Source organism: Ovis canadensis, chromosome 25 (assembly GCF_042477335.2).
Source record: "Ovis canadensis isolate MfBH-ARS-UI-01 breed Bighorn chromosome 25, ARS-UI_OviCan_v2, whole genome shotgun sequence".
NCBI lineage: Eukaryota > Metazoa > Chordata > Mammalia > Artiodactyla > Bovidae > Ovis > Ovis canadensis.
In genome coordinates, this window is record NC_091269.1 from 44,398,746 (window position 1) to 44,416,766 (window position 18,021).

Below are 18,021 nucleotides of genomic sequence, written 5' to 3' on the forward strand. Positions count from 1 at the left end.
GGGCCAGGCAGAGCTCCCAGCCCAAGCTTGGTGGGCCATCCATGGTGGTGATAGAAGGGTAAGCCTCAGAGCCACGTGGCTCCTGGGCATGGGGAATGGAAACTGGTGGCGGCTGCCAACCTGGCAAGGTCTGCCCTGGACCCTGGCTGGGCTCCAGGGTGGGGGTTTGCCGCACAAGGGGACTCTCTGAGCACCTGCAGGTGAGGCCCTGCCCTGCCGCTGGGCCAGGACCCCTGCTGCTGGGAGGAGGGGCATCATAAAAAGCGAGCGCCCTCCCTTTAAGCACATTTGCCAAGCTGGAAGAAGTTGCAAGAAGATCTAAGCAACTCTGTTCTCCACGGGGCCAGAGGACAGAATCACTCACTGCTTTCAGCAGCAGCAGCATCATAGAAAAGATATTGTTACTAATTGTCCTCAGTCTCTGCACCGTGGGCTCCTAGCCAGGGGATTGTGACATCATTGGCCACTGGCCACACCAGCAGGTTACAGATTCCCTCCCTGCTTCCCGGACACACTCAGCTCAGGGACTCTTCACTCACAGTGGAGTGGCACCTTGAGAGGAGAGGATGGTGAGGTTCTGAGACAGCACCTAAGGCAAAGATCACATGTGATCCAGGTCATCCTTGGCCATGCTCAGCCCAGGGAGATGCTCAAGGTGTAACAGGCGTGCAGTCACCTGGCCTGTCTGGACTTCCCTTCCCCGCATCCCATTCGGTCAGGGCGTGTACTCATCGTCCTTTGTCCCCTCTCTGTCTTTCTCGCCCATTTCCTGTATAATGGCAAACTAATTCTGGTCAAACACTCCCTGCTGCTACTGCTCTCTTTGTGAAACATGGATGATCACTTAAATATCCATTTCATACCATTACACCATTTGGAAGCTTCCAGAATTGAGGCCAGGGGTTCCAGGCCCTGGCTGCACATTAGAATCACCTATGCAGGTTTGAGACTACTGATGCTTGCTTCCCCGACCCCACCACAGATGTAATTCATTTGTCTGGGGTGTGGCCTGGGCAAAGGGCGTTCTGCAGATTCCGCAGGTGATACCAGTGGGCATCAAGGGGTCAGACCCACTGCAATAGCGTTCTGGGAAAGTCTGCTTTGTGTTTGATGGAAAAGATGGGGAATCAGGAGAGTCAGGCTGAAGAAGAAAGGGAAGGGAAAGGCTGCCTTGCCTGCTGTTAGGTTGGGCCTCAGGAGGGGACATTTCCCCCTCATTACGTCATTCCCTTTAGTTTCAGGAGTGGAAACTGAGGCTTGGAAAGCATCACCCAGCAGCTTGAGTTGGAGCAAACTCTGGGAGATAGTTAAGGACAGGGAAGCCTGGTGTGCTGCAGTCCGTGGGGTCTCAGAGAGTCAGACCCCACCTAGCGACTGAACACCAACCACCCAGCTGGGAAGGGTGCTGGCTGGGTCCCAGCCACGGGTGCTTCACTTCCAGGTGTAGCTGCTACCCCCTTTACAAGGAGGTTGGGTGATAGAAGACAGGGGTGACACTGGGTTTATTTCCTTTTACGCTTTGTTTTAAAATCATTGTCATGTAATTTTTAGCTGCTCACTGTAGCATTCTGTGCGGAATCAGCTTTCCTGTTTAGACAGGGGAATCAGAAAAGTTAGAAGACACCTAAGCATTTATAGAGAAGGAAATTGCCTACAGCTTCACACTTAGGTGGTGCATTTCCACTAACCTTTTGTCAGCCTGTGTTCCTTTTAAAAATTTCTTGTTGGAGTATAGTTGCTGCACAGCAGAGTGAATCTGATCTACTATACATATATCCACTCTTTTTTAGGTTTCCTTGCCATGTAGATCACCGCAGAGCACTGAGTCCCCTGTGCTGTATAGTAGGCCCTCATTATTTATCTATTTTATATGTTCCCAATCTCCCAGTCCATCCCACCCTGTATTCCCCACCCTGGTAACCGTAAGTTTGTTCTCTCCATCTGTGACTCTATTTGTCTGCCCATGTTCTCTCTCATGTTTACAATTCCTGTGAACCAGCCTCTTCTTAGTAAGGACTCTTTCCTTAAGGATGCTTAACCACTGGTATTTTTTCTCAGGGATTTCTTCCCGTGTACAGACCAGGGATCTGAGCAGGTCAAAGCCAGGGTGCCGTGGAGCCAGGACTTAGGGGTGAACCATCGGTAGTTCCAGAATGTTGCTTCCTTCATGAGCCACTGGTACTCCCAGGCTCACTTTGAATCTCAGTCGTGCTGATCACAGCAGCAGACTCTAACACTTAGACAGCTGTGCTGCTGGCTCGGACCGTTCTAGATTTTCCATGTGTGTTTCTCCAAGCAGCTCATAAGATCAGTACCCTTATAGTCGTGAAGCACAGGGATGTTTGGTAACTTGTCCAAGACTCCATGGTTTGAACCATGACAGGCCCCAGGGATCCTGGCTCTAGGGTCCTTGCATTGACCCAGCACACCCACCACATTGCTTCTCCTTGAGAAGGATCTTTGCTGCCAATGGCCTGGGCCCACCCCAGCTTCCCTAGCCTTTCATCCGGCAGCTCCCATGGTATGGGGCCTGCAGAGGTCATGACCCTGGGAGTGGGCCGAGCCCGCAAGCGTTCATCCCAGATAACTGCCTCCAGCTGGTGGAGGCTCTCTGCTTCCTGTGTCTCTTCCGAGCCTCCGGCGGTTCTGGGAGCTCTGATGCCGCCCGTGTTGGGTGTGTGTTGCTCTTTGGGACCAAGCCTGGTGGCTCCCTGCTCCATCCTCCGAGGGTGCCTTCCTCCGGCCTGTCCCCAGGGCTGCAGCTCGGCCTGAATCAGCTTTCAGACTCTCCTTGGCTTAGGCTCAGGCCTTGGCAGCCCAGCGTCCAGCAGAGCTCCTGCGGCTTGGGGCTTCACATCAGGTTTGAATTATGTGGAATCTCAGCGTCCGCAGGCTTTCATCCTGGCTGTGCTGAGTCACGCTTCCGTGGTAGCAGGCAGCCTGCATGCCTCCTGCGTGTGAGTCGGCTGAGGGCGTGTGTGTTGTTCGCCTGCTCGTGTGTTGTGTCTCTGTGTGTATTGTCGCTTTCTGTGCTCTGGGTGCTGCGTGTCCCTTGTTTCCGTGTGTATATGTCATTTCTCTGCCTGTCTCGTATCTGTGTATACCGGCCTTATTAACGGCTTTATTGAGATACAATCTACACACCATGCAAATCACCCGTTTAATGTGTACAGTTCAGTGGATTTTTATTAAACGCACAGAGCCATGTAACTATTGTGTATGTGCGCTCAGTCTTGTCTGACTCTGCCACCCCATGGACTGTAGCCCACCAGGCTCCTCTCTCTATGGGATTTTCCAGGCAAGAGTACTGGGGTGGGTTGCCATTTCCTCCTCCAGGGGATCTTTCTGACCCAGGGATCGAACCTGCGTCTCCTGAATCTCCTGCATTGGCAAACAGATTCTTTACCGCTGCACCACCTGGGAAGCCCATGTAATTATTACCATGTTCGATTTTAGAACATTTTCACTATCTCAAAAAGAAGCTCTGTGTCTTTTATCAGCACCCATCACCCCAAATTCATTACCTCAGCCTCAAGCAGCCACTAATCTATTTTCTGTCTCTCTAGATTTCCCTGTTTTAGGCTTTTACATGAATGGAACTGTATAATACGTGGCTTTTTGTGACTGACGACTTTCACTTTGGAGAAGGAAATGGCAACCCACTCCAGTACTCTTGCCTAGAAAATCCCACGGATGGAGGAGCCTGGTGCAGCCTACTGTCCATGGGGTCGCAAAGAGTCGGACACGACTGAGCGGCTTCACTTTCACTTTCTTTCACTTAGCGTAATGTTTTCAAGATTCATCCATGTTGTTGAATTTTTCAGCATTTCTTTCTTTTTTATGGCTGAATAACATTCCATTGTACAGATACACCACATTTTGCTTATCCATTCATCTGCTGATGGGCATTTGGGTTGTTTCACATCTTGGCTGCAGTGGACGTTTGTGTAAAGGTTTTTGTAGACTTATGTTTTCATTTCTCTTGAGTTTATACTGAGTAGAAGTGCTGGCTCATGTGGAAGCTCTGTTTAATATTTTGTGAACTGCCGGACTGTTTTCCAAAGCGGCCACATCATTTTACATTCTCACTAACAATGTGTGGGGGTTACAGTTTCTCCACATCCTGTCAACACTTGTTAGTGTCTGACTTTTTGATTCTAGCCATCCTTGTGGGTGTGTAGTATCTCACGGTGCTTATGATGTGTATTTCCATAATGACTAATGATGCTGAGCATCTTTTCATGTGCTTACTGGCCATTTGTATATCTTCCTTAGAGAAATGCTCAGATTCTTTCCCCATTTTAATTTCTTTTTTTTTTCTCTAAATTTACTTATTCATTAATTTATTTATTTGACTGTGCCGGGTCTTAGTTCAGCAAGCAGGAATTCAGTATGGCTTGTGGGATTGAACCTGGGCCCCCCTCCATTGGGAGCATGGCATCTTAGCCACTGGACCACCAGTAAGGTCCCTCTATCCCCATTTTTAAATTGGGCTGTCTTTTTATTATTGAGCAGTAAGTGTTCTTTATATATGTTAGATATCTCACTCATAAGGAGAGCTGAGGCTGGTTTCTTATGTTTTTGTACCCCACCATCAAGCCCAGCATGCGGTAGATGCTTCATGAAAACATGAGGACCTATTGAGGGAGGAAAGGATGGCCTCAGGGTGTAGGGGTTTGTGGGTAGGGCTGCCCCCCATCACTTGATGAATCAGAGACAATGGCCCAGGATGATCTTTCAGAGGGGCTGGTCCCTGCAGGCTATGTTGGATGCATCTTTCATCCAACTGACTTAACAAAACCGTGAGGGAGGTTGGAAGACTTACAAACACCTAATCCCTGGGTCCACCCATCCTCTTGATTTTTGACTTGAGCAGCTAGGGAAAAGAGTGTCATTTGCTGAGATGGGGAAGGCAAGGGGAGGAATAAGTCTGCTTTAAAGGTTGAGGTGCCCAGTGGAAGCCCAGGGTCTCTATCAAGGAGGCTGTTGGACATTCCTCCGTGGACTTCTGGAAGGGGTCAGGGCTGGAGCCCCGTGGGAACCATGAGCATTTCCTCTGTCAGTGTGCAGACATGGAGTGGGTGGAGACGGGCTGAACCAGGACAGAGGCTTCTCTGGGAGAGCAGGATGGAGGGAAGGGCAGGAGAGAGTTATGAGTGTCTGCAGAACTATTACGTATCATGATGGAGAAGTCCAAGGTGATGAGAGGGGGGTAAGGACTTGGAGGGGAGATTGACAGCGGTGGAATGGTGGGGTCATGTGTTGGAAGTCTTAGTGAAGTTTAATGGTAGCTGGAGCCAGCACGTTGAAGTTCCTGAGGGAGAGAAGGAGATACCCACAGTCAAAGTTCCTGAGGTTGTAGCAGATGATGTGGTCTTATGGGGAGCCTGGCGGGCAGTGGCTGGGGATAGAAGCAGGTGGCTATACTGGGGGAGAATCTGGTGGAAGCCGCTTCTGATTCTCACGCCACTCCTAGTTGTGTGCATCGCCCCAGCCTCCACTTGCTGGGTTATCTTTTGTCTCCTCCAGTGGCATAGTTTCAGGTTAAATTTGCTGGAAGCCTAGAACCTAAGACAGCACAGTTGGCAATAAAAGCCTCGTGATGGAATTTCCAGGACAAGTTCAAGCCTGAGAACACACTCTCCTTGGGAGGTGGCAGGATGCTTGGGTTGGGGGTGGCCTGCACTGCTTGATTCCCTTCTGGGGAGGCCCCACAGAGACTGCCTTTGGAAGGAGAAGGAAGGGGAGACTGGCCCACTACTCCGTCTTGAAATGGGCCCTCCTTCTGGGCATTTGACACATGTTAGCCAATCTGAGGGTGCAGCAAGGGACCTTAGGATTCCCTTTTCCCAGAGGACCTGCAGCTGTCCTCTCAGAGCCAAGTCACTGGCTCTGTCTGGACCCCCGCTGACCCTTGCTCACTGTCTCTGCACCTGACTCAGCACAGATGGACCCTTGCCCTTGTCCAAGGCATCCCTTGGGAATCTCTTTCTGTGGCCTCCCTAGAGATCTGTCTGTTGGCTCATTGTACCCTCCCCTCCTAGTTTACATGCTAATAGGTGCAGTTTTAGAATAAACATGTTATTCTAACATGTACATACTAATTTCAAAATCATGTGATTTCAATTATCTGCTAGAATATCTGGGACCTCACCCTGATGACAGATAGCTGCTGGTAACCAAGTGAACTCATTTATGACCCACAGTAGTCACCTACCCAGTCATTAGCTGTCTCCTTCAGATGACCTGGAATTATGCTTTGTACCTGGGTTTTTTTCTGAGGGCAAACCGGACCGGAAAACCACAGTTAGCATGACCTGAAGGCCTCTGCATGAAGGATTGCAGCAGCAGGTGTCACCTTTGCAACCAAAAACAATGTCACAGCCATATTAGAAAATTCAAACCGGCCCCTCCATCAGCCATGCACCTTCCAGGAAAGGGCCCTCAGAAGCAGCTGTGTTAAAGGGTCCAGACCACGGCAGGGGGGGCCAGGCCTGCCCACTGGTGGGTTTCTATTTGGAGAAATTGCCTGAGGGCCTGTACAATGTGTGGCCCAACTGGATAGAATCAGCTATTTGTTGTTGTTGTTTTTATTGCATAAAGAGCCTTTCCAGTGTGTATTTCCTGCTTACTGTTTCCAGAAGAATAAGTTATGGGTAAAAACAGATATGGCTGACATTTATTTTCCATTCTACCAGGATTTATTTTCTCCCTGATTCTTGATTTCTTATACAGAAATTTGATTTGATTTTAGTGTCTTAAAATTAGCTACCACTTTTCAGAAATATAAACATCTCATAAATTGAGAGACAGGAGTAATTTGGAGAGGAGGAGGAGAGCCAGAGAGTTCCTGTTGCCAGTCTGTCTGCCCTGAGTGGTGCCTGGTTTCCTGGCCAGGGCAGTGCTGAAGGGGAGGGTGGGCCAAACCTCTCCTGGTGCAGACAGGGAAACCGAGGGCCTTTGGAAGGGACCAGCCCAGGCTGCCTCCTGATCTGGTGGCTGGGCCTGCCTTCCCATCCCTTCTCCAGGAGGAGGGTCTTAGACACTATAAGAGAGCCCAGACCTGGATTGGAACTGCCTGTCAAGACCTGGGCGTGATGCCCAAAATACATGAAGATGATCGCTAGGGAGGTCCTGCCTTCAGTGCCAGGGAGGGCTGGTGAGATCCTCAGTTACAAAGAGGTATGAAGCTCATTTTTCCAGGTTGCATGTCAGGGCCTTGGGTCTTTTCCCTAAACAGTTCACTGGGGTTGGAGAATAAGAATTCTTCTAGCTATTCCCTGGGGTGAGGCCCGAGGACGTGCTGGGGGGCTAGGCTAGTCCCAGGAATCCACGGGCTTCCTTGTCTGCTGGAGCAGAGTGCTGTGTGAGGCGGGAGCCCTTTCAGGGGAGAAGCCACCTGGGCAGTGGGTGGGGTTGGCTCCCTTTAGGGCTGAATGCTGAAGCTTTTGCTCATCGTCATGGCAGTGGTAGAAGGTGGACTGGTTTTCATCGAGTGTTTTTGCCCAGAGGTGGGAAGTGAACAACCTGCTTGCTCTGCAAGGTGGGAACCAGAGGCCCAGGGACCTGCAGATGGGCCTATGAGAGGAATGTCTCTTTGCTCCAAATGGGCCCCCAGGTCAGGAGCGGCCCCGGGATGGCCCGAGGTAATGGAGCATAGTGATGAAGAGCCACCCGGAGCTGAGCTCTGCTCTAGTGCTGTCCCTGACTTGATGAGTGACCCTGGGCAAGTTATTTAACCATTCCGTACCTCTGTCTCCTCATCCATGAGATGGGTCTAATATCAGTGCCTACCTCATAGGGTTGTTGTAAAGATGAATTAAGATGTGTAAATGTGAGCGGCAGACACTCTTAGTGTTGTTATTGAGTCGATAAGTCATGTCCGACTCTGCGACCCCATGGACTGTAGCACACCAGGCTCCTCCGTCCTTCACTGTCTCCCGGAGTTTGCTCAGATTCGTGTCCGTTGAGTCAGTGATGCTATCTAACTTATTACTAGCGATGGTAATAAGACTTCACAAAGGGCAGAATGCAGGGAAGTGTGTTCAGCTCAGTAAGACAGTAAGAGTGTCCCTGCAGAGACCAGGTTACATCTTGAGAGGGGGAGCTCTCTGTCAGTAGAGGCATCCAAGCAAATATCAGAGGTCCCCTGACTAGGGTATTGAAGCCTGAGACTGGGGCAGACATGGTGATCTTGGAAGGGGGGCGTGAGCTGGAAGGGAGTGCCTTGTAGCCCAGCCCATTCTGCCCGCATCTTTCTGTGCCCTGCAACCCTCATGGGAGGCCGTGAGGTCTGGTGGCCATGGTGACTCAGTGGGTGGTGGGGCGCAGGGAATGCCAGATTCTGAAGGATCCTCTGGGGCAGTGGGTTAACCAAGTTCCAGAACAGGGGAGGCTACGGTGAAGTGACCCAGTGTGTGTGTGTGTTTGTGGGGGGTCGCTGAATGGAGTCTTCTGCCCCTTGGTCTAGAGAACTCTTCTCTGCTAGAGGTGAGGTGTGATGGGCAGAGAGAGAGCAGCTGCAACCCTCGGTGAGCCTGGGCTTGTGTGGGTTTGGCCTGGATGAAGCACAGGTCATCTGACTTCTGCTGTAAGGGTCTCTTGCTTTGCTTGGTGCAGGGGGGCTTCAGTGGGGTGGGAGCACTGACCTTGGGGATTAGACAGGCGTACAGAGGTGGGATAGGGTGGATGGGCAGGGGCCTTGGTGGAGAGTGTCTCTTGGCAGCTGAGCTACAGTAGCTTTGGGTGGAAAGCCCTGAGCCCTGTCGCCCTGTGTACCCGGAAGACTGGCTTCCTTCAGGGCCTGTACATATCCTCAGTGGCAGAGGCTCTTCGACTTGGCCATCACTTACGCAGGGCTTCCCTGGTGGCTCAGATGGTAAAGAGTCCACCTGCAGTGCAGGAGACCCAGGTTTGATCCCTGGGTCGGGAAGATCCGTTGGAGAAGGAATGGCTACCCAGTCCAGTATTCTTGCCTGGAGAATTCCATGGACAGAGGAGCTGGGCAGGCTACTGTCCATGGGGTTGCATAGAGTCAGACACGACTGACTGACTAGCACACTTTCTGTGCAGGTTTGGCATAGCCTCTGCCCATGAGCCTGAATGCCTCCCCAACGCCACATGGGCCCTCCTGCTCCTTCATCTGCATCCAGGTCCCTTACCCGCTGTGTCCTTTCCAGCTCCTGTGGGTTTCTTTTGCCACCCTGTCAGTTTCTCCCTTCTTTCACTATAATAATTACCCTCCTGCTGGCCATGGGGATCGAGCAAGAACTACCAATCCCTGGGTGACCGTGTGAGTCAGGCCAGACTGACCACAGGTCTCCTGGGCTGTATCAGATGGGACTATGCCAGGAAAGCCTTCTTGTCTCTGGGTCAGAGCAGAGATGTAGCTGTGAGAACATACCTTGTCTGGGAGAGTGAAGCTGATGCAGAGGGCCCATGAGGAGGGTGCGGAGAGAGCCAAGGCATTGGGCCCCTCATTTCCAGCGCCTGCACCTGCCATGGTTTATCCAGCGACCTGTGTGCTCCCCTTTGGTCCAAGAGGGTGCAAGCTGGATTTCTGCCCCTGGCAACCATGAGCCTGATGGATCCCTGCCCATCAGGTACACCTGCCAGAGCAGGTGTTTGGCCATCTTCTTCTCTGTGGTCTCCTCCCTTCAGATGATGGACAACTCACAGCCGAAGTCTGGGCCTCATTATCTGTTTTTCACTGCCCTGGGCACGTGGCAGGTGCAGACGTTAAAAAGAGAAAGCACTTTAAAAGAAAGGATGCCTGCTTAATATAGAGTTTGACGCTGACATTTTAATCAGCAGACTGGAGCTTTTGCAGACAGTTGAGCATCCCCTGATAAAACGGTTACCCTGAGGAGCTCCAGACTTACTCCGGTAATGCTGCTAATTTCCCTAGAAGACTTTTTGGCCTCCTGATTGGTGCAGAAGGCAGCTATCTTGGTTTTGATCCAAGATGGTGTTGGCAGTTTGATGAAGAGACATAGCTGGGAAGGACAGGAGGAAGATGGGCTGCTCCGGGAGGTTCGATGTCGTGTGTGCAGGGAGCCTTGAAGGGAGTTCCCTAAGAAGCAAGTTCAAAACGGGCTGAGGTGGGAAAACTGGTGGAATTTAGTTGCGTAAAGTAATGACTGCTTTAAAAAGAGGCAGCTCCTATTCAAACAGGAAGGCCCAATCGATTTATAAAAATAGTTTCCTTCATTCCCTGTTTTGTGTTCACAGCTGCATTCCCAGTGTCTGGCACAGGGCTGGGATGTAGTAGGCACTCCATAGGTGTTTGTGGAATGAGTGAAGGAATTCAACAAGTAGGTATTTATTAAGCATTGCCTCCTATTTTCCAGGCACCGTGGCGGGTGTCCCTCACTGCTTTATAGAGCTGACGTGTGCGTGGGAGCGGGAGGCTATATAGCTACGCATGTATTCACACACATTTCATTATATGTTTCATTTACCCCTGTGAATATTGCCTTCATTTGGGACCTAATAACATGTTGGCTGGGCTCAGCCAAGGTTATATTTTTATGTTTTTTTTTTTGTTTCCAAAGCCAGCACTTGATATTTTTAAGGAACTCTTTTGATGCAGGTGAAAAATCAGATGAAAACATGGAGCACACACTCCTGGGGCACTGTCCTCGCTCGTTTATTGTCAGCAAACACAAGCTGCACACACACATGCTTTAAATCTGAAATAACAGCACTCTTTGCTGGAATTAGGGATCAGTGCCCACCTTAGGGGGACTTCCCAGGTGGCACCGATGGTAAAGAACCCGCCTTCCAATACAGGAGATGTAAGAGATGCAGGTTCAATCCCTGCCTGGGTCGGGAAGGTCCCCTGGAGCAGGGCATGGCAACCCACTCCAGTATTCTTGCCTGGAGAATCCCATGGACAGAGGAGCCTGGCAGGCTACAGTCTATGGGGTTGCAAAGAGTTGGACGTGACTGAAGCGACTTAGCATGCATGCGCCTTTGTTTAGAGGAAATGTGACGTGGAACCCCATGAGTGCACAGCACAGTGAAAGTGGATCTGTTATGGACACGATGGGAGGGAGGGAGAGAGGGAAGGAGAGAGTGGGATGAACGGAGAGAGTAGCGTGGAAACATCTACACTCCCTTATGTAAAGTAGATAGCCAGTGGAAATTTGCTGTATGACTCAGGGGACTCAAGCCAGGGCTCTGTGACAACCTAGAGGGGTGAGATGGGGAGGGAGGTGGGTGGGAGGTTCAAGAGGGAGGGGGCATATGTATATGTATGGCTGATTCATGTTGATGTATGGCAGAAACCAGCACAATATTATAAGGCAGTTATCCTTCAATTAGAAATAAAGAAAAAAAAGTGGCTCTGTTTTGCTTGTGATGGGCATGCGGGCCCTTGCTTGGCCGCCTAACACCTTTTTCCCACTTCCCTGCTGGCATCCAAGCCCCTAGAGGAAGAGCCTGCTCTCGCGTGGTTACACTCATCTGCACACACACGCACGCCTGTCCTGCTGTGTGTTCACATCTCTGCTCTCTCCCCCTCCCCCCCTGCTTGCTGCATCCTTGGTTCAGGCCGGCCTCATCCGTACGGACAGCACCGACTACTTCATCGAGCCCTTCGAGCGCGGGCAGCGGGAGATGGAGGCCGGCGGGAGGAAGCACGTGGTGTACCGGCGGGAAGTCGTCAGGCAGCCACGGACAGAGCCGCTCGGGGACCTTCACAATGAAGGTAGGCTGTGGTCGGGGTGCCAGGTCTGCCTCCCTCCACATCGCAGGGATGTTTCCAGATAACTTCTGGCCTGCGCTTTTCAACTCCTGGCCTCAGTCTTCTCATTGGTGTAATGGCTCTGGCCCGTATGGATCTATTGCACCCGCAGGGAAACTGCCCTCTGTTTTAGGGGCTGTGATAGCAGGCTGGAGTGGGGGCCAGAGGAGCTACCTGAGTCCCCTGAACAGAGGTCCTTGAGTCTGGGAGCAGCTCAGCGTTGCTTTGCAAGGCTATTCTTCTGCCAGGACAGAAGGTGGAATGACTGCAGTTAGCTTCTCCCCCTGGAAATCATCTCCACCTCTGGGAACCACAGGAAGGAGGCTTTTAGGGCACTCGTAGGGAGACTGCCTGGGGTCAGGCCATCAGAGTCAGCTCTGTGTCCAAAAGACCATTTAAAAATCCTACCTCCAGGGACTTCCCTGTGGTCCAGTGGTTGAGAATCTGCCTGCCAGTGTAGGGGTCACGGATTCAATTGTTGGTCCGGGAAGATTCCACATGCCAGGGGGCAACTAAGCCCATGTGCCCCAACTGCTAAAGCCTGCACGCCCTAGAGGCTGAGCTCTCCAACAAGAGAAGGCACTGCAATGAGAAGCCCGTGCGCCACAACTAGATAGTAGCCCCCACCTGCTGCAACGAGAGGAAAGACCATGAGCAGCAACAAAGACCCAGTGCAGCCAAAAATAAATGGATAAATAATTTTTTAAAAAAGCCTAAATGTGAAAAAAAAGAAGATATCCTACCTCCAATATTGTTTACTATGTGACCTTAAGCAAGTTACTTAACATCTCTGAACCTGTTTTTCTAATCTGTAAAGTGGGATGGTCATTGCTAACTCTGAGGTTTTATGTGTTATAATGTTATAAATGTTGTAATGTGTATAGAACTCTCAGCATGGAGCTTGGCGCGTGGTAGATGTTTGATGAATGGTTGCTCTTGTTAAGGCTTTGTTAGTAAGGTAACTGCTGCCATGTTGGGGTGAGAGTCTCTGAGAGGGGCCTCTGTGTAGCCAGTGAGCAGCACCAGAGCCTGCCCACCAGCAGTACTCAGGACCCATGGTTGAGCGAGTGAAGTGGTGAATGTGTTGTGTGCTGGTCCTAGGCCTGTGCCAACTTCATAGTCCAACTGAGCTTTGTCTCAAAGCCCCTTTGGCCATGAGGACATGCATGGATTCCACCCTCATTCCTGGGTGGAGTCTGGCCATGAATGACACCCCCTCCTGCCTGGGCCCTGGCAGAGTTGGGCCCAGCGTGAAGGAATGCCTGGAAACCAGTAGGCCCCATGTACAATGCGTCCTTTGAAGCCTCAGCTGCTCTCCCCGTGTTGCTCTTAAGTGACGCCACACTTATGTTATGACGGTGGAGGGCTCTGCAGTTATGTTATGATGGGAGGGCTTGGGCGGAGCCTCGGGTGGCTGGGCAGGGTTTCAGGAGCTCAGTGGTGACCCAAACTGTTACCTCCACCACTGCTGGAAGGAATGACGAGTCTCCCTTGGGGTCTGTTTTATCTGAGGCCAGCTCTGAATCAAAAGACCACAAATCCTCCCTTTTGAGAGAGACCTTGGGGAAGTTCCAGGGCTGTGAGCCTGGAACCAGCCCTAGTCGGCCACCGTGATCAACGACGGGGAGGCTGAGACCACTGAGTTCCGGGTGGGGTTCACGCCTTGAACACTGCCCTGTCTCCCCCTCGTCGGGTTGCCTGGCTGTTCCTCCTGCGGGGGGTGTTGTGCCCTGGGCCCATCTGGGTTCTTCCTTAGGAAGACAAGGGTGATAGGGGACTTTCTTGGAAACCTGTGACTCACTCTGTTATTTTAAGGCGAGCAGCGGGTCTGAGCCTGGTATGTGAAGTTCTTTTGGGTGAGCTTGTCTCCACTTAACATTCTTGGTTAAGATGAAAGGTTTGACCTCGAAGGCTATGCCTTGCACGTTCCCATCCTCCTAATGTCCTGTCCCCCCTCAACCCACAGTCCTGCTCTGTAGCCCTCTTCCCGCCATCTAGGTCACTGGAACCTGGATGCTTGTGTGCCCGTGGCCAGAATTCTGGCTCCTTGGCTGGGGTTTGGGGCTACCAAACACCAGGGCAGTTCATCCCCTCAAGGGCAGCCAGTCAGCCTGGGGCTTAAGGCTGCTGTTGCTGCCTTTTTTCAATTGAGAGAAAATCCACTTAAATGTATACAATTCAGTTTTTTTTAAAAACTATATTCACAATTTTGTGGGATCACCATTATTGTGCTCACCATCACAATTACATCCCACATTAATGGGATCAGCATCACCGTTATCTAATCCTAGAACATTTCCATCACTCCCATAAAAATACCGCATGCCCATGAATCAGCTGTCACTCCTGTTTTCCCCTTCTCAGCTCCCTGGCAGCCACTAATCGACCCTCTCTCTCTAGAGCTTTGTCTCTTTCGGACATCCCCTATAGATGGAATCATACAGTCTATGGCCTTTTGAGACGGGCTTTCTGTCACTTAGTGTGCAAGTCAATCTCTGCTGGTGCGTGTTGCAATACTTCACTCCTTTTCATGGCAGAGTAATATTCCACCCCGTGGAGAAACTACATTTCGTCTATCTGTTCATCTGTTGGTGGACACTTGGGTTGTTTCCATTTGGTGGCTATTATGATAATGCTGCTGTGAACATTCATGCACCAGTTTTCATGTAAACATATGTTTTCCATTGTTTTCAGTGTATACGTAAGATGCTATAAAGATGTAGGTCCTATGGAAATACTGTGTTTAACTTTTGGGGGAACTGCCAAACTGTTTTCCAAAGCAGCTGCACCGTTTTACATTTTCTCGGGGCTTCTTGGGTGGGCTCACTGAAAGTTTCTGGTGACCTGCTGCCCCCACCCTTCCCTATATGCTTTGAGAATTCCCTATATGTGGCCTGAAGGATGAGAAACACACAGAAGAGGGTGTGAATGGATCTTCTCCAAGGTATGTGGCTGATGTCAGCAGGCCCTCCGCAATGCCTCTCACTGTTTTTTGAGAGGGAAATCTGGGTGGGCCCGGTTAGGGTGTGATAATGGGGAGTGGCAGGCCCGGGTTTACATTCTGGATGTTTACCATGAACTTGCTGTGTGACCTGCGATGAGTCAGGTGAGCTCTCTGAGCCTCCCTTTGATAGACCTGGCAAGGAGAGCTGTGAAGAGTCAGTTCCCCTTTTCCCTTGCTGTGCTGAAACCTCCAGGCACTGCTCCTGTGTTGGGAGTGGCTATTATCATTTAACTCACTCCATGGAGAGAGCCTTTGACCTTCCTCCTCCCCTGCTGGGGGTCTCTTTCCCTCTCCACCAGGAGTTTGTCTCTGGGCTGCTGTGCTCACTGTTGGGCTCAGATAGTAGGGCCGCCAGGAGCTCTGTGTAGTGTCACCTGCAAAGCGAGAGGCATGGCCTCAGGGGCAGTGAGGGCGGACCCCGGCCCAAGCCCTGCTCGCCAGCCTGTGCATTGCTCAGAAGGCCAGCTGCCCATTTCTGGGCTCTCCTCTAGGCACAGTGGCCATGCATTCCCCAACTCTTAAATCTAGGGCATGGTAGATTCCTTTGCATGGCAGTGCCACTAACCAAAGGGGAAATAGAAACAGCATGGAGCACTGTGATTTCCTTGCTCCGCACTCAGCCTTCAATCCCTGGAGTACCCATGTGCATGGAGGCTTAGAGGCAGAACTTGGGTGCCCATCGAGTCCTCCCTGAGGGTCACCACACTGTGGATGGTAGCTCCTTACCCTCAGCCACAGTGGGTCCTGTGGTCCCCATGCTCCAGCAGGTCTCCCGCTCCCCCTCTGGCCGGCTCAGCTGTGCCCTCCTCCAGAAGCCTCTCCCGGCTCCCCCGTCCCGTTTCGGGTCTCGGTGTGGAAGCCTGCCCTAGTCAGTGCTACTGGCTGGTACCTGATGGTACTCTATTGTTACTGCCCAGTCTCTTATCTGCCACCTGCATTAGGCAGGGCAGCTCAAGGACAGGGTCCTGCCTTCCTCACCCACCACCGTCCACCCTGCTAGTAGGGTGGGGCCCCTTCTGCAGCCACACCTCTGGAGATGTGCTGGGACTGTAGTGGTGGCATCTTTAGAGCCTCAGCCCCATCTTGCAGGCGGAGGGGTTTTGAAATAACTGTGGATAAATGAATATTCTTAGAAATCAGAGCACAAGAATCAGAGCTTCAGGGTGGGATGGCAGGAGAGTCATTAAGACATTTGAAGCTTTCCTGAGAGACCCTTGCCTCCTATCCTGCTTCCTATGGTGTCCTCATGTACTCCTCACTCCGCTGCCCCAACAAGTGTTGCTCCGGTCCTTATTTGGGCTATGGTGTAATTGACTGATAACTGCTTGAGATGTTACCTTTCTAAATGGCCATATGTTTCAAAGCATGACCTTTTGATTCAGACAGACCTGGACATGCTACTTTGAAGCTTAGCTTGTTTACTTGTATAAAAGAGTCACTGTTCTGACAGCGTTGTCTTTAAGGATTAGATTGGATTTGATTAGGAGTCAGCCAACTAAAGTCCATGAGCTAAATGAGGCCTACCACTTGTTTTGTAAATAAAGTTTTATTGAAACCCAGAGACACTCATTTGTTTATATATTGTCTGTAGCTGCTTTTATATTTCAGTAGTCAAATTGAAGAGCTGAGATGGACCAGATGAACCACAAATCCTAAAATGTTTACTCTCTGATCCTTTACAGAAAAGGTCCTAGATTAGGTCATACAAGTTAATAAATGCTGGTTAAATAAATAACCTTAGCAAAGGTCAAAGCTGTGATGGGGAACTTTGGAGTTGCTGGCAATGATTGAGAGGGATTTGAGGGGCATGGGGCATCCTCCAGGGTTCCCTAAAATGCCCTCCATAGGCCACGGTAATACCACAAAACATTTTTCCCTGTATGATGATGTTTCTACCCACTGCCATCTTTGATTTTTACAGCACACATGTCTGGCAGGATATCAAGGATTATTCCTTCCCACGTCACAGGACGGGAGGGGAGCCCAGAGAGGTGGAGGGGCTTGGGCTGGGATGTGACAGGGAGGTAGAACTGAGCAGGAACTGGAGCCTGGGCCGGTTCTCACCTCTCCGCTCCTCACTGCCTCAGAGATTTGACACACCCTCACATCAGGGAGAGGGCTCATGCCCACCCATTACGTGGCCTGGCACAAACCCTCTTGCTGTCCGAGGCAGGGGAAGCAGTGCACGTGATGGGGACGGTTCGATCAGTGGGCAGCATCATGGTGACAGTTCCTTATGTGGATTTGAACTTCCGTCTCTTCTCGTCCTGGTTCCAGCTTTTGGCCTGGGTGACCTTCCTAATCTGCTGGGCCTGGTGGGAGACCGGCTAGGAGAAGCAGAGCGGAAGCGGCGACACGCCACGCCGGGCAGCTACAGCATCGAGGTGCTGCTGGCGGTGGACGACTCGGTGGTGCGCTTCCACGGCAAGGAGCACGTGCAGAACTACGTCCTCACCCTCATGAATATCGTGAGTGTGCCCAGGGCCTGGGGCTGGGTGCCAGGGCTGGGCTGGGGGCCCCTGGCACTCGTCTGATGGTTTGGTGGTGCTGGTTTTCCAGGTGGGCTCAGGGAAGTCACTGCCTGCTCCCATGTCCAGCTGAACAGTTTCCATGTTGAGATGAGCCTGAGCTGGCCTGGCGTCCATCCTGGGCCTTGGCCTGTATCAGCAGCATGTGACTATGCTGAGGTACCTACAGGCAAACTGGAGCTTGTGGTCAGTGGTTTCTGGGCTTGGACATATTCAGAGCCTGGGTCAGGTGAGGCTAGGGGTCCCACTTGTTTTAGAGTTGAAGGGGTTTCCCTGAGATTCATCATCTGGGGAAAATGTCCAGTCCTAGGCTAGAGAGACTGGCCACTGGGCTGTCATGTTAGCAGAGATCCCAGCCCCCCAGTGCGTGGCCCTGGGTGTTCACTGAGATCGGACAGGCAGGGAAAATGAGGGTTCTGGGTACATTTTGAGACAGGTGAAGCAGAGAGGCCGTGCACTGTCCTCAGTGAGTGGTTACTGCTCACTTGTTGCCAGAGGTGCTCATGCAGAGATGCACGGCTCTTGTCATGGATAGGCCAGTGTTTGTTTTTTTTTTTCTTTTTTTTTAAGAAAAGTCAGAAGTGCAGAGTTTTTTTTTTTTTAACTTTTTATATGGAAAATTTAAATTGTGATATCTAAGTGAAACTCCTAATTTTTAAAATGCTAAAATAAAAACGCTGTGAATGCTGAATAAAACCTATCTACATGTCACATTTGGCCTCTGGGCTACAGATGGGCAGCTC

The 18,021-nt window shown here is 51.1% G+C and overlaps 1 protein-coding gene across 5 annotated transcripts in view; it reads left to right on the forward strand.

The window, feature by feature from the left end:
• ADAMTS14 (ADAM metallopeptidase with thrombospondin type 1 motif 14) overlaps positions 1-18,021 on the forward strand; it is a 97,890-nt gene that overhangs the window by 15,241 nt on the left and 64,628 nt on the right. For all 5 annotated transcript variants that reach the window (XM_069571976.1, XM_069571978.1, XM_069571980.1 and 2 more), the window contains exons 3-4: positions 11,554-11,710; positions 17,028-17,218. In XM_069571976.1, the coding sequence (XP_069428077.1) occupies positions 11,554-11,710; positions 17,028-17,218 (348 nt within the window). The remainder of the gene's footprint in view (positions 1-11,553; positions 11,711-17,027; positions 17,219-18,021) is intronic.